The sequence below is a fragment of the Scyliorhinus torazame genome, chromosome 22 (genome assembly GCF_047496885.1).
Source record: "Scyliorhinus torazame isolate Kashiwa2021f chromosome 22, sScyTor2.1, whole genome shotgun sequence".
Lineage (NCBI taxonomy): Eukaryota > Metazoa > Chordata > Chondrichthyes > Carcharhiniformes > Scyliorhinidae > Scyliorhinus > Scyliorhinus torazame.
This window is the reverse complement of record NC_092728.1, coordinates 47,856,456-47,879,563: the sequence shown is the minus strand read 5'-3', so window position 1 is coordinate 47,879,563 and position 23,108 is coordinate 47,856,456. Positions and strand designations below refer to the sequence as shown.

General features: G+C 52.2%; 1 protein-coding gene across 3 annotated transcripts in view; it reads left to right on the top strand.

Moving 5' to 3' along the window:
* The window catches only part of LOC140398808 (uncharacterized), a 195,347-nt gene that overhangs the window by 69,626 nt on the left and 102,613 nt on the right, over window positions 1–23,108 (top strand). For all 3 annotated transcript variants that reach the window (XM_072487776.1, XM_072487775.1, XM_072487774.1), the window contains one exon: window positions 14,512–14,553. In XM_072487776.1, coding sequence (XP_072343877.1) covers window positions 14,512–14,553 — 42 coding nt within the window. The remainder of the gene's footprint in view (window positions 1–14,511; window positions 14,554–23,108) is intronic.

Below are 23,108 nucleotides of genomic sequence, written 5' to 3'. Positions count from 1 at the left end.
TGGCCCGCGGGATTCAAAAGGCTGCTACAGGTCGGTGGCTAGGTGTCTCTACCGGATAGCGATCACTGGATTCAAACTTACAGTTGCCGGTTGCTGGTCTTGCGAATGTCTCGAGCAGGCGAAGAGGAGAGAGAGAAAGATCTGAACTTGGATCCTCACTTTTATAGGGCTCAGGGGTGTCCCTTGACCCTGAGTCCCAAGTGATTGGATCTGTCCGCAATCTCTGGGGTCGATGTGTCCAATGGTGAGGCGATTCCTCGATCAGGGGGTGGTCGCTCACCTGTCTTTGGTTCGGCCACTGCAGGCGCCGACAGGTCTGGCCCGGTATTCAATTGCTAATATGTTGCAATTGTTCCCAGGGATAGCCGATTTAACTGCAGATGTCTGGATAGATGGGCTGCAAACAGTCCTGAATGCAACTGGAAATACCTGGGTTGATGGGCTGTTGATAGCCCTGAGTATCGATCTGGGCTAACTTCCCAGAGCCGAATATGCAATACTGTCTGCAGCTGCCTGCTTGTGTCTTCTTAGCTGCTTTTCCCAGCAGTTAGCCATTTTAAACTGGGTTTTGGCCAGATTAATCGGAACGCAGCCATTTTACGTGGCTACAGAGGGTGCTAGGTATGAAGAAAGGTTGAGTAGATTAGGATTGTTTTCGTTGGAAAGCTGGAGGTTGAGGGGGGACCTGATTGAGGTCTACAAAATTATGAGAGGTATGGACAGGGTGGATAGCAACAAGCTTTTTCCAAGAGTGGGGGTGTCAATTACAAGGGGTCACGATTTCAAGGTGAGAGGGGGAAAGTTTAAGCGAGATGTGCGTGGAAAGTTTTTTACGCAGAGGGTGGGTGCCTGGAACGCTTTGCCAGCGGAGGTGGTAGAGGCCGGCACAATAGCATCATTTAAGATGCATCTAGACAGATATATGAACGGGCGGGGAACAGAGGGAAGTAGATCCTTGGAAAATAGGTGACCGGTTTAGATAAAGGATCTGGATCGGCGCAGGCTGGGAGGGCCGAAGGGCCTGTTCCTGTGCTGTAATTTTCTTTGTTCTTTGATACGGTAAGGCGCTGCTCCCTCAAGGTACCATCAACCAGAGAATCTCCCTGGCCTCCGGATCCCACTCCGTGGCGATCCGGGGGTATTGCACCGCCACCCTCACCATCCAGGGCGTAGAGTTCATCGGCTTCCGGCTCTACGTCCTCCCCAACCTCTGCGCTGCCTTGCTACTCAGCCTGGACTTCCAGTGCAACCTCTAGAGCCTAACCCTGAAATTTGACGGGGCCCTACCACCCCTTACTGTCTGCGGTCTCACGACCCTTAAGGTCGACCCACCTTCCCTGTTTGCGAACCTCACCTCGGATTGCAAACCCGTCGCCACCAGGAGCCGACGGTACAGTGCCCAGGACAGGACCTTCTTCAGGTCGGAGGTCCAGCGGCTGCTGCGGGAAGGTATTATCGAGGCCATCAACAGCCCCTGGAGAGCCCAAGTGGTAGTGGTGAAAACTGGGCAGAAAAACAGGATGGTCGTTGACTACAGTCAGACCATCAACAGTAAACGCAGCTCGACACATACCCCCTCCCACGCATATCTGATATGGTCAATCAGATTGCACAGTATCGGGTCTTCTCGACAGTGGACTTAAATCTGCCTACCACCAGCTCCCCATTCGCAAGGCGGACCGCCAGTACACCGCGTTTGAAGCGGACGACCGCCTTTACCACTTCCTTAGGGGTCCCCTCGGCGTCACTAACGGGGTCTCGGTCTTCCAACGGGAGATGGACCGAATGGTTGACCGGTACGGACTGCGGGCTACTTTCCCGTACCTGGATAACGTCACCATCTGCGGCCACGACCAGCAGGACCACGACACTAACCTTTCCAATTTCCTCCACACCGCCAAACTCCTCAACTTGACCTACAACAATGGAGAAGTGCGTGTTCAGCATGAACCGATTAGCCATCCTCGGCTATGTGGTTCAGAACGGAGTTCTAGGGCCCGACCCCGATCGCATGCGCCCCTTCATGGAACTCCCCCTTCCCCACTGCCTCAAGGCCCTCAAACGATGCCTGGGGTTCTTCTCGTACTCCGACGACTGGGTCCCTAATTATGTGGACAAGGCCCGCCCACTCATCCACTCCACCGTTTTCCCACTGACAGCCGAGGCTCACCAGGCCTTCAATCGTATTAAGGCCGACATTGCCAAGACCGCAATGCACGCGGTCGACGAGACGCTCCCCTTGCAAGTCGAGAGCGATGCATCAGATGTCACTCTGGCCGCCACCCTCAACCAGGCAGGCAGACCCCGTGGCATTCTTTTCCTGCACCCTCCATGCCTCCGAAATTCGGCACTCCTCTGTCGAAAAGGAGGCCCAAGCTATTGTTGAAGTTGTGCTGCATTGGAGGCATTACCTGGCATCGCCCCGGTAAGCTCAACGAGCCCCCCGATGCCCTATCCCGAGGTACATGTGCCAGCGCACAACTGGACCGACTCCGGACCCTGCACGACGATCTCTGTCACCCAGGGTTCACCCGCTTTTATCATTTCATCAAGGCCCGCAATCAGGGCTATCACCAGAGACTGCCAGGTCTGCGCAGAGTGTAAACCGCACTTCTACCGGCCAGACGGTGAAGGCCTCCCGCCCCTTTGAACGCCTCAGCGTGGACTTCAAAGGGCCCCTCCCCTCCACCGTCCGCAACACGTACTTTCTTAATGTGGTCGACGAATATTCCAGATTCCCCTTCGCCATCCCATCGTCATCAAAGCCCTCAACACCATCTTCGCTCTGTTCGGTTTCCCGCCTACGTCCACTGCGACTGGGGATCCTCATTTATAAGCGATGAGCTTCACCGGTACCTGCTCAACAGGGGCATTGCTTCGAGCAGGACGACCAGCTACAACCCCCAGGGAAACGGGCAGATGGAGCGGGAGAATGACCGTCCAGCTGGCCCTACGGTCCAGAACCCTCCCGCTGGCAGAAAGTACTCCCCGACGCTCTCCACTCCATTCGGTCGCTCCTGTGCACTGTGACTAACGAAACTCCCCATGAACGTCTCTACGTATACCGACGGCCACCAAGACACAGTCTCCCTCAGGGACCTGGCGCCAGCGGAGTCCCCGGCGCCACCCTCCCTCCCCCCAGCGCACCCCACCACAGCCCCCGCTCCAGGACGATCCGTCCTCCCTTTGGTCTCACCCGGGGATGAAGATGAGGTCGACACGCTCCCGGAGTCACCGCCGACCGAACCGACGCCTGAATCCCCACCAGAACTGCGGCGCTCGCAACGACTGATCAAGGCGCCCGATCGTCTAAATTTGTAAACTATTTGTTAAATTTTAAACAACCTGTATGTAAATAGTTTTCCACCACCCCCACTGGACTCTTTTTTTAACAGGGGGTGAATGTTGTAGTCACCACTGTTGTATATACTGCATACGAGGGTTTTACGGTAAGGCCACTGTACTACAGGTACAGGGGTAGATCCCTGCCTGCTGGCTCTGCCCAGTAGGCGGAGTACAAATGTGTGGGCTCTCCGAGTTGCAGCCATTTTGGCGGCAGCTGCGGGAGGCTCCACATCTCTCCGTAATAAAACCTCGATTACTCTCGTCTCGTTGTAATTGTTAGTGCATCACCGGCGACATGCCAGTGGACAGTGGGGTCGCCTTGTACGCAAACAGCGCAAGGTAGATGTCAGAAGCAGAATCCGCGGCCTTGCAGATGAGCTGTTTCACAATGTGCACCTCTTTTTCAACTTTTCCATTGGACTGCGGATAGTGTGGGCTGGAAGTGACATGTTTGAAATGGTATGACTTGGCAAACATAGACCACTCTTGGCTGTTGAAACACGGGCCATTGTCACTCATTTTAAAAAAATATATATATTTAAGTTTTTCAACAAACCCCCCCCCAAACAAAAAGAACACAAGTAGAAATTATACTTTGGATTTCACCCATATACAGTAACCCCCCATATAACAGTAAAAAGCACAAATAGGGGGAAAAAAACACCTTAACCCAAACACCGCCCCAAGATTAAACCCCCCCCCCCCCCCCACACACACACACACCCCTGGGCTGCTGCTGCTACTGACCTCCTAATGGTCCGCGAGATAGTCTAGGAACGGTTGCCACCGCCTGAGGAACCCCTGCACAGACCCTCGCATGGCAAGGGGTTTATCCTCTTTATCCTCTCTAGCTTGATGAACGCTGCCATGTCATTGACCCAAGCTTCCACACTAGGGGGCTTTGCATCCTTCCATAGTAGCAAAATCCTCCGCTGGGCTACCAGGGACTCAAAGGCCAGAATACCGGCCTCGTTCGCCTCCTGCACTCCTGGCTCGTCCGATACCCCAAATAATGCCAATCCCCAGCTCGGCTTGACCCGGGCATTCACCACCTTGGACATAGTCTTCGCAAAACCCATCCAGTGCCGGGCACGACCAGAACATATAGACGTGATTTGCCGGGCTCCCTGAGCACCTCCCACATCTGTCCTCCACTCCAAAGAACCTACTCAACCTCGCCCCTGTCATATGCGCTCTGTGAGTAACCTTGAACTGTATTAGGCTGAGCCTAGCACAAGAGGAGGAAGAATTAACCCTACTCAGGGCATCAGCCCACAGACCCTCATCTATCTCCTCGCCAAGCACCTCCTCCCACTTGCCCTTTAACTCCTCCACCGAGGCCTCCTCCTCTTCCTGCAGCTCCTGATAAATCGCCAAAACATTGCCTTCTCCAACCCATACACCCAAAATCATCCTGTCCTGAATCCCACGTGCTGGAAGCAGCGGGAATTCCCTCACCTGCCGCCTCACAAACGCCCTCACTTGCATGTACCTGAAAGCGTTTCCCGGGGGTAGCCCAAACTTCTCCTCCAACGCCCCTAGGCTCGCAAACGTCCCATCGATGAACAGGTCCCCCATTCTCCTAATCCCTGCTAGATGCCAGTTCCGAAACCCCCCCATCCATCCTTCCCGGGACGAACCGATGATTCTCCCGAATCGGGGACCAAACCGAGGCCCCCACCTCGCCCCTGTGTCGCCTCCACTGCCCCCAGATCTTCAGCGTCGCCGCCACCACCGGACTTGTGGTGTACCTTGTCGGCGAGAGCGGCAGCGGTGCCATCACCAGCGCCCTCAGCTCGTGCCCACACAGGACGCCATCTCTAACCTTTTCCACGCCGCCCCCTCTCCCTTCATTACCCACTTACGGATCATCGTCACATTGGCTGCCCAGTAATAGCCACACAAATTCGACAGAGCCAGCCCCGCCCCCCACCCCCCGTCCCAGCTACGCTCCAGAAACACCCTCTTCACCCTCTGGGTCTTATTCGCCCACACAAATCCCATGATTCTCCTGCTTACCCATTTGAAAAAGGCTTTGGGGATCAAAATGGGAAGGCACTCGAACACAAAGAGAAACCTCGGAAGGACAGTTATTTTTACCGACTGCACCCTACCCGCCAGTGAGAGTGGCAGCATGTCCCATCTTTTAAAATCCTCCTCCATCTGCTCCACCAATCGCGTCAAATTAAGCTTGTGCACGGCCCCCCAACTCCTAGCTACTTGGATCCCCAGGTACCGAAAGCTCCTTTCCGCCCTCTTCAGCGGTAATTCGTCTATCCCCCTTCCCTGGTCCCCTGAGTGCACCACAAAGAGCTCACTCGTCCCTACGTTGAGTTTATACCCCGAAACGTCCCCAAACTCCCTAAGGATCCGCATGACCTCCGCCATCCCCTCCACTGGATCAGCAACATACAACAGGTCATCGGCATACAACGACACCCGGTGTTCCTCTCCCCCCGTCCCCCGTCCCCCACGAACCAATCCCCTCCATTTCCTGGACTCCCTCAGTAAGCAGCTCAATTGCCAGTGCAAACAACAAGGGGCACCCCTGTCTCGTTCCCCGGTACAGCCGAAAGCACTCCGACCTCCGCCAGTTCGTAGCCACACTCGCCACCGGGGCTCTATATAGCAGTCTGACCCAACTGATGAACCCAAACCTCCGCAACACTTCCCAAAGATACTCCCACTCCACCCGATCAAAGGCCTTCTCCGCGTCCATAGCTGCCACTACTTTCGCTTCCCCCTCCACCGAGGGCATCATAATCACATTGAGGAACCTCCGCACATTTGTACTTAGCTGTGTATCCTTCACAAATCCCGTCTGGTCCTCATGTATCACCCCCAGGACACAGTCCTCAATTCTCGTAGCCAGCACCTTTGCCAGCAAGTTAGCATCAACATCGAGGAGCGAGATCGGTCTATACGACCCACATTGCAATGGATCCTTGTCCCGCTTCAAGATCAAAGAAATCAGCGCCCTGGACATTGTCGGGGGCAAGGTCCCCATCTCCCTCGCCTTATTAAAAGTCCTCACTAGCAAGGGGCCCAGCAGGTCCACGTATTTCCTATAAAATTCAATCGGGAACCCATCCGGCCCTGGGGCCTTCCCCGCCTGCAAGTTCCCCAATCCGTTAACCAGCTCCTCCAGCCCAATCGGCGCCCCGAAACCAACCACCTGCTCCTCCTCCACCCTCGTGAACCTCAGCTGATCTAGGAATCGTCGCATCCCCTCCTCCCCCACTGGGGGCTCAGACCTGTACAGATCCCCATAGAAGTCCCTAAATACCTTGTTTATTCTCACCGCACTCTGCACCGTATTCCCCCCTCTATCCCTAACTCTACCAATCTCCCTCGTTTCCTCCCTCTTACGAAGCTGATGTGCCAGCATCCGACTCGCCTTCTCCCCATACTCATAAACCGCCCCTTGCGCTTTCCTCCACTGTGCCTGTGCTTTCCCCGTAGTCATCAGGTCGAATTCCGTCTGGAGGTTCCGTCGCTCCCTAAGTAGCCCCTCTTCGGGGGGCCTCTGCATAACTCCTGTCCACCCTTAAAATCTCCCCCACTAACTTCCCTCTCCCTCCTCTCTCTCTTCTCCCTGTGGGCCCTAATGGAGATTAGCTCTCCCCTGACCACCGCCTTCAACGCCTCCCTGACTACCCCCACCTGCACCTCCCCGTTGTCATTGGCCTCCAAGTATCTTTCAATACACCCCCGCACCCGCCAACAATCCCACATCAAGGCGCCACAGCGGGCACTGGTCCCTCTCCTCGCCAACTCCAGCTCCACCCAATGCGGGGCGTGATCCGAGATGGCTATGGCCGAGTATTCCGTTCCCTCCATTTTCGGGATTAGTGCCCTACTCAAAATGAAAAAATCTATCCGGGCGTAGGCTCTATGGACGTGGGAGAAGAAGGAAAATTCCCTGGCCTACGGCCTGGCAAACCTCCATGGATCCACTGCTCCCATCTGGTCCATTAAACCCCCTGAGCACCTTGGCCGCAGCCGGCCTCTTACCCGTCCTGGACCTAGAACGGTTCAGTGCTGGGTCCAGCACCATGTGGCCATTGTCACTCATGACAGTGAGTGGGATACCATGCCTGGGGAACGTCTCCTTCCAGGCCTTGATGACAATCTGATGTCTGAGACTTTCATGACTTCAGGGTAATTGGAGAAATAGTCAATAATCAACACTTTGTCATGACCATTCGCACGAAAGATGTCGATGCCAACCTTGGACCACGGGGAGGTCTCGATTTCATGCTGCTGGAGCGTCTCCTTGCTCTGCGCTGGCTGGAAGCATTGACAGGTCGCACAGTTGAGGACCATGTTCGAGATGTCCTGGCTAATACCGGGCCAGTCGACAGCCTGCCTGGCTCTGCGTCTGCACTTCTCGATACCCAGGTATCCCTCATTGATTTGGCGGAGCACCAAGCTCTGGAGACTGAGTGGAATGACAATCCGGTCCAGCTTTAGGAGGATACCGTCAAATCACCGTCAGGTCGTTCTTTACATTGTAAAATTGAGGGCACTGCCCTTTCTGCCAGCCATTGGCGAGGTGCTGCATGACACGTTGCAAGAGGGTGTCTTTGACTGTCTCCTCGCGGATACAAACCACCTTCCCATTAGACGCCGGGAGGATGCTAGCACACAGCTGCACCTGTGATTCAATCTACCGGATGATTTACAGTGGTTCACTAGGCAATGTGATGGAGCGGGACAATGCATCAGCGATGATGAGCTCCTTGCCAGGCGTGTAATCTAAGTCAAAGTCGTACCTTCTGAGTTTGAGGAGGATGCGCTGCAACCGAGGCGCCATGTCGTTCAGGTCCTTGGGGATAATGTGGACCAGAGGCCTATGATCCGTCTCGACAGTGAATGTCAGCAGGCCATAGGCATAGTCGTGAAACTTGAGAATGCCAGTGCGAAGACCCAGGCAATCCTTCTCTATTTGCGCATACCTTGTTTCGGTAGGCGTCATGGCCCTTGATGCATAGGCGGTCAGGATGAAGTGTCATCGCGTTGAAGCAGCCCTGCACCGATGCCATCCTGGCTGGCATCTGTTGAGATCGTTGTCTCCCTGTCTGGGTCAAAAAATGCCAAGATGGGTGTAGTGGTGAGCTTGGCTTTCAACTCCAACCACTCTGCCTGATGTGCTGCCTTCCACTCAAAGGCAGTGGACTTTTTGACCAGATTTCGTAGGGCCGTGGTGTGTGAGGCCATGTTTGGGATGAACTTGCCCAGAAAATTGACCATGCCCAGGAAGCGAAACACCACCTTCTTGTCTTCAGGGACCTTCATGGCTTCGATGGCTTTGACCTTTTCTGTGTCCGGGCGCACGCCCTGCTGAGAGACCTGGTCACCTAGGAACTTGAGTGTCGACATGCCAAAGCAACATTTGGACCTGTTCAGCCTCAGGCCATTGGCATGGACTCAGCGGAATACCTGCTGGAGACGGGAAACATGCTCTTCAGGGGTCGTGGACCATATGATGATGTCGTCCACGTACACACGAACCCCTTCAATGTCCTCCATCATCTGCTCCATGATGCGATGAAGATCTCCGATGCCGAGACAATGCCAAACGGCATGCGATTATAGCTGTATCTGCCAAACGGTGTGTTGAAGGTGCAGAGCCTTCTGCTGGACTCATCCAGCTGGATTTGCCAAAATCCATGTGATGCATCTATATTGGTGAAAAAACGTGCGTGTGCCATCTCACTGGTGGGTTCCTCCCGCTTCGGGATGGGGTAGTGTTCAAGCATTATATTCTTATTGAGATCCTTGGGATCAATGCAGATGCGCAGGTCTCCCGAAGGCTGTCTAACACATAGCATCGAGCTGACCCAGTCAGTCGGTTCGGTAACCTTGGAAATGATGCGCTGTTGGTTAAGATCCTTGAGCTGTGCCTTCAGGCGCTCCCTCGGCGGAGCCGGGACCCGGCGTGGTTCGTGGACCACTGGCTTAGCATCGGGTCATAGCAGAATCTTGTATCGATATGGCAGCATGCCCATCCCGTCGAACACATCCGGATACTGAGCAAGGATGTCTTCAATGCCGCCCTGAAGATCCACATTGGAGGATGTCGTTGTGTAAACCCGCTGCACGAGGTTCAGCTGCTTGCAGGCATGCGCGCCCAGTAGGAATGCCCTGTCTGGCTTGACAATTTCAAAACGTAACCGTGCATGGATGCTCCGGTTGGAGATGAGTAGATGGCAGGATCCCAGTGCCGTGATGGCATTTCTGTTGTAGTCCAGGAGCCTGCAGGCTGCTGGAAGCAGCTTGGGGGGCTTCTTGATGCTTTTGAAATCTGCCTGTGAGAGGAGGTTGGCAGAAGCACCTGTGGCCAGCTTAAACTGGATGGAGCAGTGGTTGACCTGCATCATTGCACGCCATTCGTCCACAGAATCCACAGCGAGGATGGATTGAATTTGTGATGAGTTGGATGTGGCATATTCACATTTGGTAATGATGCCCACACAGTAGGCGGAGTCCAGGCACATTGTTCCTCTGGATCCGTTGTGCTGTCAGGATCAGAATCCTGTAATCGTTGTCGGAATTGGGAGTGCTGGCCCCTGACTGGTGGTGCAGACCTGCACAAGGCTGCATAGTGTCCAGGCTTCCTGCAGTTTAAAGTGTTTCTTTAAGTTGGCGTTGCCGCAGTTCGAGCACATCATGACGTCGGCGTCCTGATGCTTCGTGCGTCGTCACACATGCGCAGTGCGGTCGACAGACGTCTGCACCTGCGCAGTGTGGGTGTCAGCCGCATCTTTATCCCGTTCGCATCGCTCATGCATGGGGCCCTGAGAAAAGCGCACAAAATGGCCGCTTTCATTGATGCTGAGGCACTGCATCCAGGAGATGGCCTGCAAACTCTCTGCCTCATGTGAGGCAAGTTTCTCATTTTCAGCCGATTTGTACTGGGCATAGCGATTTTTGGCGTGCTCATGCACTGCGTGTTTCAATTGCGACTGGCAGGTTCATATGCTTGATTTTCAGCAGCTTCTCTCAGAGGATCAGAGTGAACTCCAAAAACGATTTGGTCTCTGATCATGGAGTCAGCAATATCACCAAAGTTGCAGGACAGCGCTAGCAGGCGGAGGTTAGTTAAGAAGGAGTTGAAAGATTCATCTTTACCTTGTAGACGCTGTTTGAGTATGTAGCGCTCGAAGATTTCATTGGTGTCCACTTCACAGTGACTGTCAAACTTGCCCAGGATGGTCTGAACCTTTTTCTTGTCCTGGCCTTCGGTGAAGTGAAAAGAGTTGAAGAGTTTGATGGCTTGATCACCCGCTGTTGAGAGGAGAAGCGCGATCTTGCTTGCATCGGACGCACCTACGAGGTCTGAAGCCTCGATGTACAGCAGAAACTTTTGCACTTAGATTGCCGGAGGTCCTGAGCTGGTGAGGAGCCTGACTGTTCTCCATGGTGCCGGGATATATTCGCTGGTCGTCACGGAACGGACTGAGGTAAACCACCTAGATTAAGCAGTCTCCTGGTAGCATGTTGTGTTATGTACTCTGGGATAACACTGGCTGCAACTAGGTGCAGCTTTAACCAAAAGGTTCTTCAGACCTTGAAGTTAGGTCAGTCTGATTTATTGAACCAGTAGCACAGTTAGCACAGTTTCTATGAGTTTGACTCTCTGCTAACCTAAGTGTGGTTACTCTGTCTGACTGAACCAGACTAGCTCTTAGCCACGTGCTGGCGGTGTGATACTGTAAATACACCCTGACTCGCTCTGTAGATGTTCATCAGTGGAAAGACGCGGAGTGTGAGTGCCTCGTGCCTTTTATAGTGAGATACCACCCCTGAGTGTCCTGCCTGCTCATTGATCATGTCCTGTTCTCTGTGTTCATTGGCTGCCTGTCTGTATATCATTATCTGCATGTCTGCATATCATGACAGTGTTTATGCAAATTGTTGGGGTAGAAAAAATGCAGTTGCTTTATAATCTATTTCAATCCCGGACCAGATCCCAACAGTGGTTAGCATACTGGACAGAATCACAAAAATTTTATTATAATTTTGTAAGACTGAGAAAAGGATACCTCGCCCGAGGAGTGATTTCATGCAAAATAGGGAAATGATATATTAAAACAAACTTTAACACTAACACAGTATTAAAATATGTTTCATCTTTCACACAAGAAAATAGCTTTTATCCCTTAAACAATGCTAATCAATACAGTGACGCAATAACCCTTAATTACTATCTTTATTCCCACTCAAACAACAAAACCATCTCGGCTCTCAATCTACTTTTAAATACAGTTGGCAGACCCCGGCATACTTGCTTAAGAAATGTTCTTTGAGATAGTTTTTTAAAATAAATTTAGTGCACCCAATTAATTTTTTCCAATTAAGGGGCAATTTAGCGTGGCCAATTCACCCAGCCTGCACATCTTTGGGTTGTGGGGGCGAAACCCACACAAACACGGGGAGAATGTGCAAACTCCACACAGACAGTGACCCAGAGCCGGGATCGAACCTGGGACCTCGGCGCTGTGAGACTGCAGGGCTAACCCACTGCACCACCGTGCTGCCCCTTCTTTGAGATTGTTTGCAGAGCTAGACCTGAATCCTGCCAGAACAATGCTGGAATTTTAGTTAAAGTCTTCAGAAACTGTCTTCATGGTTTGACTTTCAGGAAAACTGCACAATCCTGCTTCTCTGCCAAAATGCCTGATACTCTTGCTCCTCCCATTAGTTACATCATTTTACCAAGCTGAATCACAAGGGGTGGGATTTTCTGTTGGCCGACGCCAAAATCGGGGCGCGCAATCAGGCGGAGAATAGCTCCCAACACCAAAATCGCTGCAGGCGGCGGTTTGATGCCGAATCGCGATGCTCCACCTCCCCGAAAATGGATTCAATGTGACGCACGCCGTGGGTAGTTGAAACGCCTTTCGCATATTATTAGTGGGCCCACCTGCGATTCCCCGCCTCTGATGGGCCGAATTCCCCACGGTGCTCTCATAAATCGTGAACCTGGCGTGGTGACTGCTGAGAAAGAAGGCGTACAGTGTCCAGCACCGCCATACTTCGCCAACAGCTGTTCTGCTGGTCGGGGGGCTTCTGCCAGGGCTGGGGGGAGTGGTGGGGGTTGGCCAGGAGGTGGGCTGTGGGGTCGGGGTGGACGGGTATGCAACACCATTACCGCAGCCGCTTTAAACCTGGTGCCCTGGGTCGTGTAGGTGACCCCCCCCAACCGGGTGCACAACCTGACCCATATTTTCGGCCCCGATCAATGTGTGTGTTTGGGGGCGATGTATTTGTATTGCCCCATTTTGTCAGCCCTGCGAGTGTCCATCATGGACCCAGCAATTCTCGCACCGTTTTCGATGGGGTTCCACGCAGCGCCGGTGCTAGCCCCTCACCGGCAGCAGAATCGGTGCAAGAGTGGTGCCGATTTTCCTGATGTGAAAGTCCACGTTTGCGTCAGCACTTAGCCTCAGAAATGGAGATTCTGGCCCAATGTATCTAATTAACTACTCCACATGGAACTGTCTTAATCTGAACAAAAATCCATTAGCCCAAGCTTTTACGATGTTTGAACTGCATCTCCGGCTCCCAAAAAAATAGTTGCCTTTTAAATCAGAATTTTTTAAACACTACAGCAGTCATACGCACACTACTAGCATGCCCTGGTCTAAAGTAGATTGTAAATAGCTGATGCACCCACTAGTTACAGTCTTTTAACTTGAACAAGCCCCATTTAATCCCTGCTCTTTGTTTCCTGTCCACTAATCAATCTCTATCCATGCCATTATATATCCCCTAGATCCAAGGTTTCTTATCTTATGTCTTAATCTTATGTGTGATGCCTTATTGAATGTCTTTTGGAAATCCAAATATACTACATCTACTGGCTCCAGTAGTGAATGGTGTTAGACAATTAAACAACTAATGAGAGAAAGTTGCGCAAATATCTCCCCCATCTTCAATAATGATGGAACCCAGCACATCAGTGTAAAAGATCAGGTTGAAGCATTTGCAACCATCTTCAGCCAGAAGTGCCAAGTAATGATCTATCTCGGCCTCCACTTGATGTCCCCAGCATCACAAATACCAGTCTTCAGACAACTCGATTTACTCTTCGTGATATCAAGAAAGGTTGAAGGCAGTGGATACCGCAACAGCTTTGGGCCCCGACAACATCCCGGCAATAGTACTGAAGGCTTGTACTATAGAACTGACACACCTGTATCCAAGCTGTTCCACTACAGCTACAACTGGCATCTAATAACAATGTGGAAAATAGGACATTGACAGGGGTTTGTGTGACAGAAATGTTATTTGCTATTTATCAGCCCAAGCCTGAATGTTGGGCCTTGGGCACCATCCTGAGGAATTCTTACAGCAATGTCCTGGGACTGAGATGATTGACCTCTAATTACCTGTGTGCCAGGTATGACTGCAACCTGTGGTGAGTCCCCCCCGATTCTCACTTGACAGTTTTGCAAGGGCTCCTTAATATCATATTTGGTCAAATGGTTCCCACTGTTCATTTGCTGCCATACCTTTTACCCAATCCACCAACTCTCCCTTCCAGAATTTCAAGTTCTTGTATATGTCAGTATTTCATTCATTCAAGGGGAAGGTGTAGTGTTATTGCTGCTGGGCTTGGAATGCAGAGACCAAGGGACCAGGCTCTGAGAATCTGGCTTCAGATCCCACTATGGCAGATGGTGAAATTTGAATCCAATGAAATCTGGAATTAAATTTCTAATGATCACCATGAAGTCATTGTCAATTGTTGTAAAACCCCATCTGACTCACAAATGCTCTGGAAATCCTACTGGTTTGCCCTACATGTGACTCCAGATCCATAGCAACGTGGCTGACTCTTAAATGTCCTCCGAAATGGCCTACTCTGTCCAAGGGCAATTAAGGTTGGGCAATTAAATGCTGGCAATGTCCACATTCCATGAATGAAGGAAAATAAATTCTGAGACACTTGGGATTTTCCTGAGGTCATGAAAAGAATCATATATATGCAAGTTTTTACTTTGCTTTCTTTATTTGAGTGTATATATAGAGACCATAAGTAGAATTATGTATACATCAGTGGCCTTTGCTTGTGCCCTACTTACAAATGTCTATGTCAAGATAAGTTTTTAAATTATTATATTTTGGTTTACATTTGAATGGTTCTGTCCTTTGCAGGTGTTAATGCCAGGGGTTGATACAAAGCATGATGACATTCAGGTAAATACAACCTATGTTCTTGTGTTATGTTCTTTTATAAATTGTTGACATTTTTCTATCTAAAGAAACCCAACTTCTGTCCCTGCTGAGAATTTGCTCATGTCAGTAGCCTCCACACTGTCAACGTTTGAAGTCATAGCAGATACTAAAATGATGGAAAGTAGTTAATTAATGTAATCATGAGTTGAACAAAGTGGTGCAGGTTGTCACATAAATGTGTAAATTCTGAAAGTTGAAGTTTGCTGAATGTTAATGGCACCAAGTATTGTGAGATTATTGAGAAGGTATGAATTTAGTAGCCCTGGCAGTTGATTGGGGTAGTACTGAATTCAAGCTATCTAAAAGATGGTTTGCAAGTGAGCAAATTTAGAAGGCTGCAGTAACACCAGAACATTTAACTATCAAAAGCCTGAAAATAAAGGACTCAGTGGATAACAATGGTCCATACCACCAGGTTCCCCAACATCTCATTTAGGTGTACCCATATGATGATGAGCTGGGAATCTCTCTAGGAAGTTCCCATGTAAGGGTTTACTTGGCATTGCCCAGAAACGCTAACTTCCTCTGGACAATTATGTTGGGAACCATCTGACAGAAGTGATTTAGATCACATGGTTCTGCCAGTTTTACCCTGTTACTCTGAAAGAGGTAGAAGGAAAACAAAACTTATTTTTTTAACTAAATTTAGAATGCCCAATTCTTTTTTTTTCAATTAAGGGGCAATTTCTTATGGCCAATCCACCTACCCTGCACATCTTTGGGTTGTGGGGGTGAGACCCACGCAGACACTGGGAGAATGCATGGACAGTGACTCAGGGCCAGGATCGAACCCGGGTCCCTGGCGCTGTGAGGCAGCAGTGCTAACCACTGTGCAACCATACCGCCTCTAACTCCAGAGTAACATGGGCCACCTCGTACAAACACGACCCCTCCCCCCGCACCCCAGAGGACCCACCAAACCACCCACCATCACCAGCCTGACACCACCTACCAGAGTGGCCCCTCTCCCTTCCCTCCACCCTTCCCTAAGTTTTATAACTTACCTGCTACTTGTAAATTGTCCCTTTAAACCTTCCCTTTACGGTAGCTACTGCCGGGGCCAAGACTTGCTGCTCCTGTCTCACCCAGCCTGTGAGGAAGGTTGGGCGAAACTGGCTTCGGAATGCTAGCGGAGGTAAATGATGAGAGTGGTAATCCACCAGAGTTTGCCACTCTGAGGAAGTTACGGGTCAAAGAAATTCTCTAACTTGGGTTTTCTCAAAGATTTCCAGCCTCGGAACCCCTAGTTACCTACTGTGGTGGTATGTATTAGGGGTAATACGGTACACCATGAATGCCGAGGAGCTATTGGAGGACAGATGCTGGGTCCCGATTGGATCTGCCGCCTACTGGACTCCACCCAGATAGGCGGGGTATAAGAACCCGGTTTACTCTCCGCAGCTGCATTCTGTGACTGAGTTGCTGGGGAACAAGTCTGCTCAATAAAGCCTCGATTGAAGTTCTCTACGTGTCGCCTCGTGTGTGATCGATGGTGCTACAATTTATTGAGCAGACTTAAAAACGAATATGGAGCTCCGGATCGCCCCGGAGTGCCTGCGAATCGGCCCCCAAGCAGCTAACGCAACATTGGCGTTTAAACACTGGCTGGCGTGCTTTGAGGGGTACCTCCGAACGGCCCCCGGCAGACCAACGGAAGACCAGAAGCTGCAGGTCCTGCATTCCAGAGTGAGTCCCGAAATCTACGCACTCATCGAGGACACGGAAGAATTCCCAGCGGCGATCAACTTGCTGAAACAGACCTACATTAGGCCCGTCAACCAGGTCTACGCACGCTACCAGCTCGCGACGAGATGACAAATCCCCGGGGAATCGCTGGACGAATTCTTCAATGCGCTGACGATCCTGGGGAGAAACTGCGACTGCCCAGCGGTAACGGCGAATGAACATATACGGACCTCCTGATCAGAGACGCTTACGTAACAGGTTTGGCATCGTCACAAATTCGCCAGAGACTTTTAGAGAAAGACTCTTTCGGACTCACAGAGGCACGGGCCCTTGCAGCCTCCCTCGAAGTGGCCTCCCAAAACGCCAGCGCCTATGCCCCCAACCGCACTACAGCCCCTTGGGCTCCGTGGACCCCCGCCGTGACCGACCCCCCGGCACACCCCACCCCTCCGCAAGCGTGCGCGGCCAGAATCCCAGACCACCCGGGGGGGCCCCGCTGCTACTTTTGCGGGCAGCCGAAACACCCCCGCCAGCGCTGCCCGGCCCGCTCGGCCACCTGTAAAAGCTGCGGCAAAAAGGGGCATTACGCAGCGGTGTGCCAGTCCCGTGGGGTCGCCACTATCTCCGGGGAACAAACGGGACCACGGGCTCAACCCCCACGGACGGCCAATGGGCGCCGCCATTTTGGACCCCGGACACCACGAGGGGGGGGGACGGGCGCCACCATCTTCCTACCCACGGGCCGCGTGCGATCCATGGGAGCGGCCATTTTGTCCATCCCCGGCCGCGTGCAACCCATGGGAGCGGCCATGTGGTCCACCCCCGGCAGCGTGCGATCCATGGACGCTGCCATCTTGGCTGACAGGCAAGGACCCCAGCGTGGACGGCTCCACACTGCCTGAAGACAACGATCTGATGCACCAACCACGTTTGACATCGGTGACCCTCGACCAGTCGCGGCCCCAGACGCTCCAGACGACAACGACAAAGGTGCTGGTGAACGGGCACGAGACGCCGTGTTCGATCGACTCGGGGAGCATGGAGAGTTTTATTCATCCGGACACGGTAAGACGCTTTTCCCTGGTAATTCGGCCAAGCACCCAAAAAGTTTTCCTGGCGGTGTTGTCCCACTCCGTTGAAATCAAAGGGTTCTGCATCGCTAACCTAATGGTGCAGGGGGGAGAGTTCAAAAATTACCGGCTGTATGTCCTCCCCCACCTCTGCGCTCCCACCCTCCTGGGGTTGGACTTCCAATGCAACCTCCAGAGCTTAATATTTAAATTTGGCGGCCCTATACCCCCACTGACTATCTGCAGCCTCGCGACACTCAAGGTCGAACCGCCCTCCTTGTTTGCGAACCTCACCCCGGATTGCAAACCCGTCGCCACTAGGAGCAGACGGTACAGCACCCAGGACCGGATGTTTATCAGGTCCGAAGTCCAGCGGCTGCTGAAGGAAGGCATAATCCAGGCCAGCAATAGTCCCTGGAGAGCTCAGGTGGTAGTGAAGACAGGGGAGAAGCAGAGGATGGTCGTAGACTACAGTCAGACCATCAACAGGTACACGCAGCTAGATGCGTACCCGCTTCCCCGCATATCCGGCATGGTCAATCGGATTGCACAGTACAAGGTCTTCTCCACCGTGGGCCTTAAGTCCGCCTACCACCAGCTCCCCATTCGCCCCGGTGACCGCAAGTACACTGCCTTCGAAGCAGACGGGCGGCTATACCACTTCTTAAGGGTTCCATTCGGCGTCACGAACGGAGTCTCGGTCTTCCAACGGGAGATGGACCGAATGGTTGACCAGCACGGTTTACGGGCCACGTTCCCGTACCTCGACAACGTCACCATCTGCGGCCACGACCAGCAGGACCACGACGCCAACCTCCGCAAATTCCTCCAGACCGCTAACGCCCTCAACCTCACCTACAACGAGGAAAAATGCGTGTTTAGCACCGACCGTCTAGCCATCTTGGGCTACGTAGTGCGTAATGGAGTGATAGGCCCCGACCCTGAACGCATGCGCGCCCTCATGGAGTTCCCTCTTCCCCACTGTCCCAAAGCCCTGAAACGCTGCCTGGGCTTTTCTTATTACGCCCAGTGGGTCCCCCAGTACGCAGACAAGGCCCGCCCACTAATCCAGTCCACTACTTTTCCCCTGTCCACAGAGGCCCGCCAGGCCTTCAGCCGCATCAAAGCGGATATCGCAAAGGCCACGATGCGCGCCATCGACGAGTCCCTCCCCTTCCAAGTCGAGAGCGACGCATCCGACATAGCTCTGGCGGCCACTCTCAACCAAGCGGGCAGACCCGTGGCCTTTTTCTCCCGGACCCTCCACGCTTCAGAAATTTGCCACTCCTCAGTCGAAAAGGAGGCCCACGCCATAGTGGAAGCTGTGCGACATTGGAGGCATTACCTGGCCGGTAGGAGATTCACTCTCCTCACTGACCAACGGTCGGTAGCCTTCATGTTCGATAATGCACAGCGGGGCAAGATAAAGAACGACAAGATCCTGCGGTGGAGGATCGAACTCTCCACCTACAACTATGAGATCTTGTACCGTCCCGGAAAGCTGAACGAGCCGTCCGATGCCCTATTTCGTGGCACATGTGCCAACGCACAAGTGGACCGCCTCCAAGCCCTCCACGAGGACCTCTGCCACCCGGGGGTCACTCGCTTCTACCACTTTATAAAGGCCCGCAACCTCCCGTACTCCGTCGAGGAGGTCCGAACAGTCACCAGGAACTGCCAAATCTGCGCAGAATGCAAACTGCATTTTTTCAGGCCAGATAGAGCGCACCTGATAAAGGCTTCCCCTCCCTTTGAACGCCTCAGTCTGGATTTCAAAGGCCCCCTCCCCTCCACCGATCGCAACACGTACTTTCTTAACGTCGTTGACGAATACTCCCGTTTCCCCTTCGCCATCCCCTGCCCCGACATGACCGCGGCCACGGTCATTAAAGCCCTCGGCACCATCTTTACCCTGTTCGGTTTCCCCGCCTACATCCATAGCGATAGGAGGTCCTCCTTCATGAGTGACGAGCTGCGTCAATTCCTGCTCAGCAAGGGCATAGCCTCGAGCAGGACGACCAGCTACAACCCCCGGGGGAACGGGCAGGTAGAGAGGGAGAACAGAACGGTCTGGAAGACCGTCCTACGGTCTAGGAATCTCCCAACTTCCTGCTGACAGGAAGTCCTCCCGGATGCCCTTCATTCTATCCGGTCCCTGCTGTGCACCACCACGAACCAAACACCGCACGAGCGCCTCCTAGTCTTCCCTAGGAAGTCCGCTTCTGGAACGTCACTTCCGACCTGGCTGGCAGCCCCGGGACCCATCCTGCTCCGGAAACATGTGCGGGCGCACAAATCAGACCCACTGGTGGAAAAGGTACATCTACTCCACGCCAACCCGCAGTACGCCTACGTGGCGTTCCCAGACAGCCGACAGGACACGGTCTCTCTGCGGGACCTGGCGCCCGCTGGAGCTCCCCACACCCCCCCTAACACCAATCACCACCCCCTCAATCCCACCGGTGCACCCCACAGCCACCCCCTTCCCGGGGGGATCGGTTCCCCTCCCTGGCCTGCCCAGATGTAAGGAAACAGAGAGGGACAGCGCGATGCTCCCAGAGTCGACCGGACCCGAGCCAGCACCACCACCACCACCACCCGGACTGCGACGATCGGAGAGGGCGACCAGAGCAACATCTTGACTCATCGAGTCGACTTAAGATGTATATAATTCAGTGGCCCAGTAAAGCGGCATGGTTGTATATAGTTCAATGGTTAAGGCACCGACCCTGTAAACCCCTACCACCATACCACCCACCACCCCACCAGATTCCTTTTTAACAAGGGGAGAATGTGATGGTATGTATTAGGGGTAATACGGTACACCATGAATGCCGAGGAGCTATTGGAGGACAGATGCTGGGTCCCGATTGGATCTGCCGCCTACTGGGCTCCACCCAGATAGGCGGGGTATAAGAACCCGGTTTACTCCCCGTAGCTGCATTCTGTGACTGAGCTGCTGGGGAAAAAGTCTGCTCAATAAAGCCTCGATTGAAGTTCTCTGCGTCTCGCCTCGTGTGTGATCGATGGTGCTACACCTACCATGGGCATCAGGGAACCTTAAGCATTCTGATAATGTTGACACCCCTTTTTTTTTTGCCCTGAAATGGGTACGAACACAGAAATCAAATGAAAACAAGTATTTTCTGGCTGCATTTCTGCATATCTTAATCTGGTCATCATTAAAATGTACTCAAGCCAGGGAATGATGCTGGAAAGCCAATTCTAATATTGTTCACACTCAATCTATCTCTCTCTCCCTCACACACTCCCATGTCTCTCTCACATTCACATGCACACACTCGCGTCTCTCACTCATACCTCTCTCACACGCATTCGCCCCATTCTCACTCTCGCCCCATTCTCTCACACACTCACCCCACTCTCGCAAGCACACTCACCCCTCTCCCACACACATACACTCGTACCTCTCTCTCTCACACACACACACTCACCCCTCTCACACAAACACACACTCATCCCTCTCTCACACACACACACACTCGCCCCTCTCTCGCACGCAGGTACCTGCACCTCTCTCCCACACAAACACGCGCCCTACACACCCGTCTTTCACACAGACACACACTCACCCCTCTATCACACACACTCGCCCTGCTCTCTCTAACACAAACTGACCCCCCCCCCCCTGCAAACACACTCATTCCTTCTCTCTCTCTCTCACAGGCACAATTACCCCCTCTTTCTCACAGTCCCCTCTTTCTCACAGTCCCCTCTCTCGCTCACACACATACTCACCACCCTCTCTCACACAAACACTCACCACCCTCTCTCACTCACACACTCACCACCCACTCTCACTCAACAGCTCTCTCATGCACGCACTCACACCCTCTCTCACTCACCACCCTCTCTCTCTCCCACACACTCATCCTCACACACGCATATACGTCCTCACACATGCGCACATATACTCACCCTCACATACATACACTCATCCTCTCACACATTTAAATTCCCTGAATCTCTAGGGTTTTAATGTAGCCCTGTGGATTACCAGTCCGGTAATTACTACGCTACATTACCCTGTTGCATCAAATCCTGTCAGCTTTTCCAATTTGAAATAACAATGCAAAGCACCAATTTTTTGTATAATTGTAACAGCCAGAATAAATCAACCAGAAACCTGTAGGTAGTTGATGATTCCTTCAACTATGACTCTTGTGGGCTAATTAATGTAGCTGCTGGCATTTTGTCACATTCTACACCGCAGTCAGTCGTGCCTCCCTGTTGGTTCCACCGGGAATGTCACGCTTGATGGTCTGGGGTGGTGACAGCGAAAGCGACTGGCCAAGAATGGAAAATGCAGGTGTCCATTCTGGTTCCTGGAGATCTTCCGTACCAGCCTGGATTCCCGTACCAGCCTCCCTGAACAGGTGCCAGAAAGGAGCGACTAGGGGCTTTTCACAGTAACTTCATTTGAAGCCTACTTGTGACAATAAGCAATTTTCATTCATTTCATTTCTGCCGATGAAGAGGACAAGGAATAGTTTGAGAGAACCTCAAGACTTCTTAATAAGACGACTGTTTGTTTGAACCCCAAAGGTTCTCCCAGGGTGCGCAAGTAGGGTATAACTTGTTACTTTGAATGTTGTTTTGATCATGTTGCTGTTACTCAAATTCTGTTGTATGTTTAGCTATTAAAGCATCACAGTCACTGTTATGGGTAAACGCCTCCAGAAAATCGAGAATAGCTAAACTGAATTGGCTCCGTTCTCAGTAGTGTGACAACCTGCTTAGCTGGTTGGGTGGAATGAAAGGTAATTTCATACAAGATCACCCCAGCTCTGCCAGGCAGTCCTCCCAACTATAGTCAGTTGCTGGTGGCAGTACAAATGCATTCGCAAACAATATAAAGACTTGGATTAGGCACTCACCCCAATGTTTTAAATAGCACTGGTCCTTGCTGCATGTTCAGTTGTGTGAGATTCCTATTGCTCCTGCTTGTAGCTACTCTCACCAGGAGATCTGCTGTCCTGATATGTCACACCTGTCCTGAGCCATCTTCACACATCCAATGTAGCTTGTCTGCAACAGCTAAATTTGACTACGCCTTGGTCAACATCCTCTTTATGCTGTACTCCACTTTGTCCTCAGAAGAGATCCTTGTAGCTATTCAGCTCTGATCAAATGGTCAAAATAAAGTTTGACACATACTGATAGGTATCACCACAGATTGTCTCATGCAAACTTTTACATCCCCACATCTTATCTATCCTGCTGCTCACACTGCATACTCTGCCCCTTCTGGGTTGGGCTCACTACACACAACACATGTGCATGTTCCCAACCTGTGCTGCATCCCATCCCATCGCATTCCTTTCTTTTGTCTTCATCCAGGGCAAGCTGGCCCACAATAATGTGAAAGATCTCAGACTGAGGAAGGGACGGTCTATGTTGTTACCCTCACCCAGTTTGAGGGAGATACTGCCAACTGGCTGGGGAGGACAGGGATCGTTCCTGTAGGGAAGGGGAGATCGGCTTGTCCCAACAACCTAGTATGAACTCCCATGAGTTTATTGCATCCTGACATTTACAGTGAGTGACGTGAAGTAATGTATACTGCTTGCACATGAACTAAAACTCTCCTCTCTGTTATATTGGCACCAGGAGATCTAGAGAGACAAGGATAGCCAACGTAAGCCTCAGCCCGCAAACCACCCCAGATGAGGAACAACCACCACTGCGCTCACCAGCACTTCCACCAACCCAGGTGGGGCCTTGGAGCTTGGCTCTAGA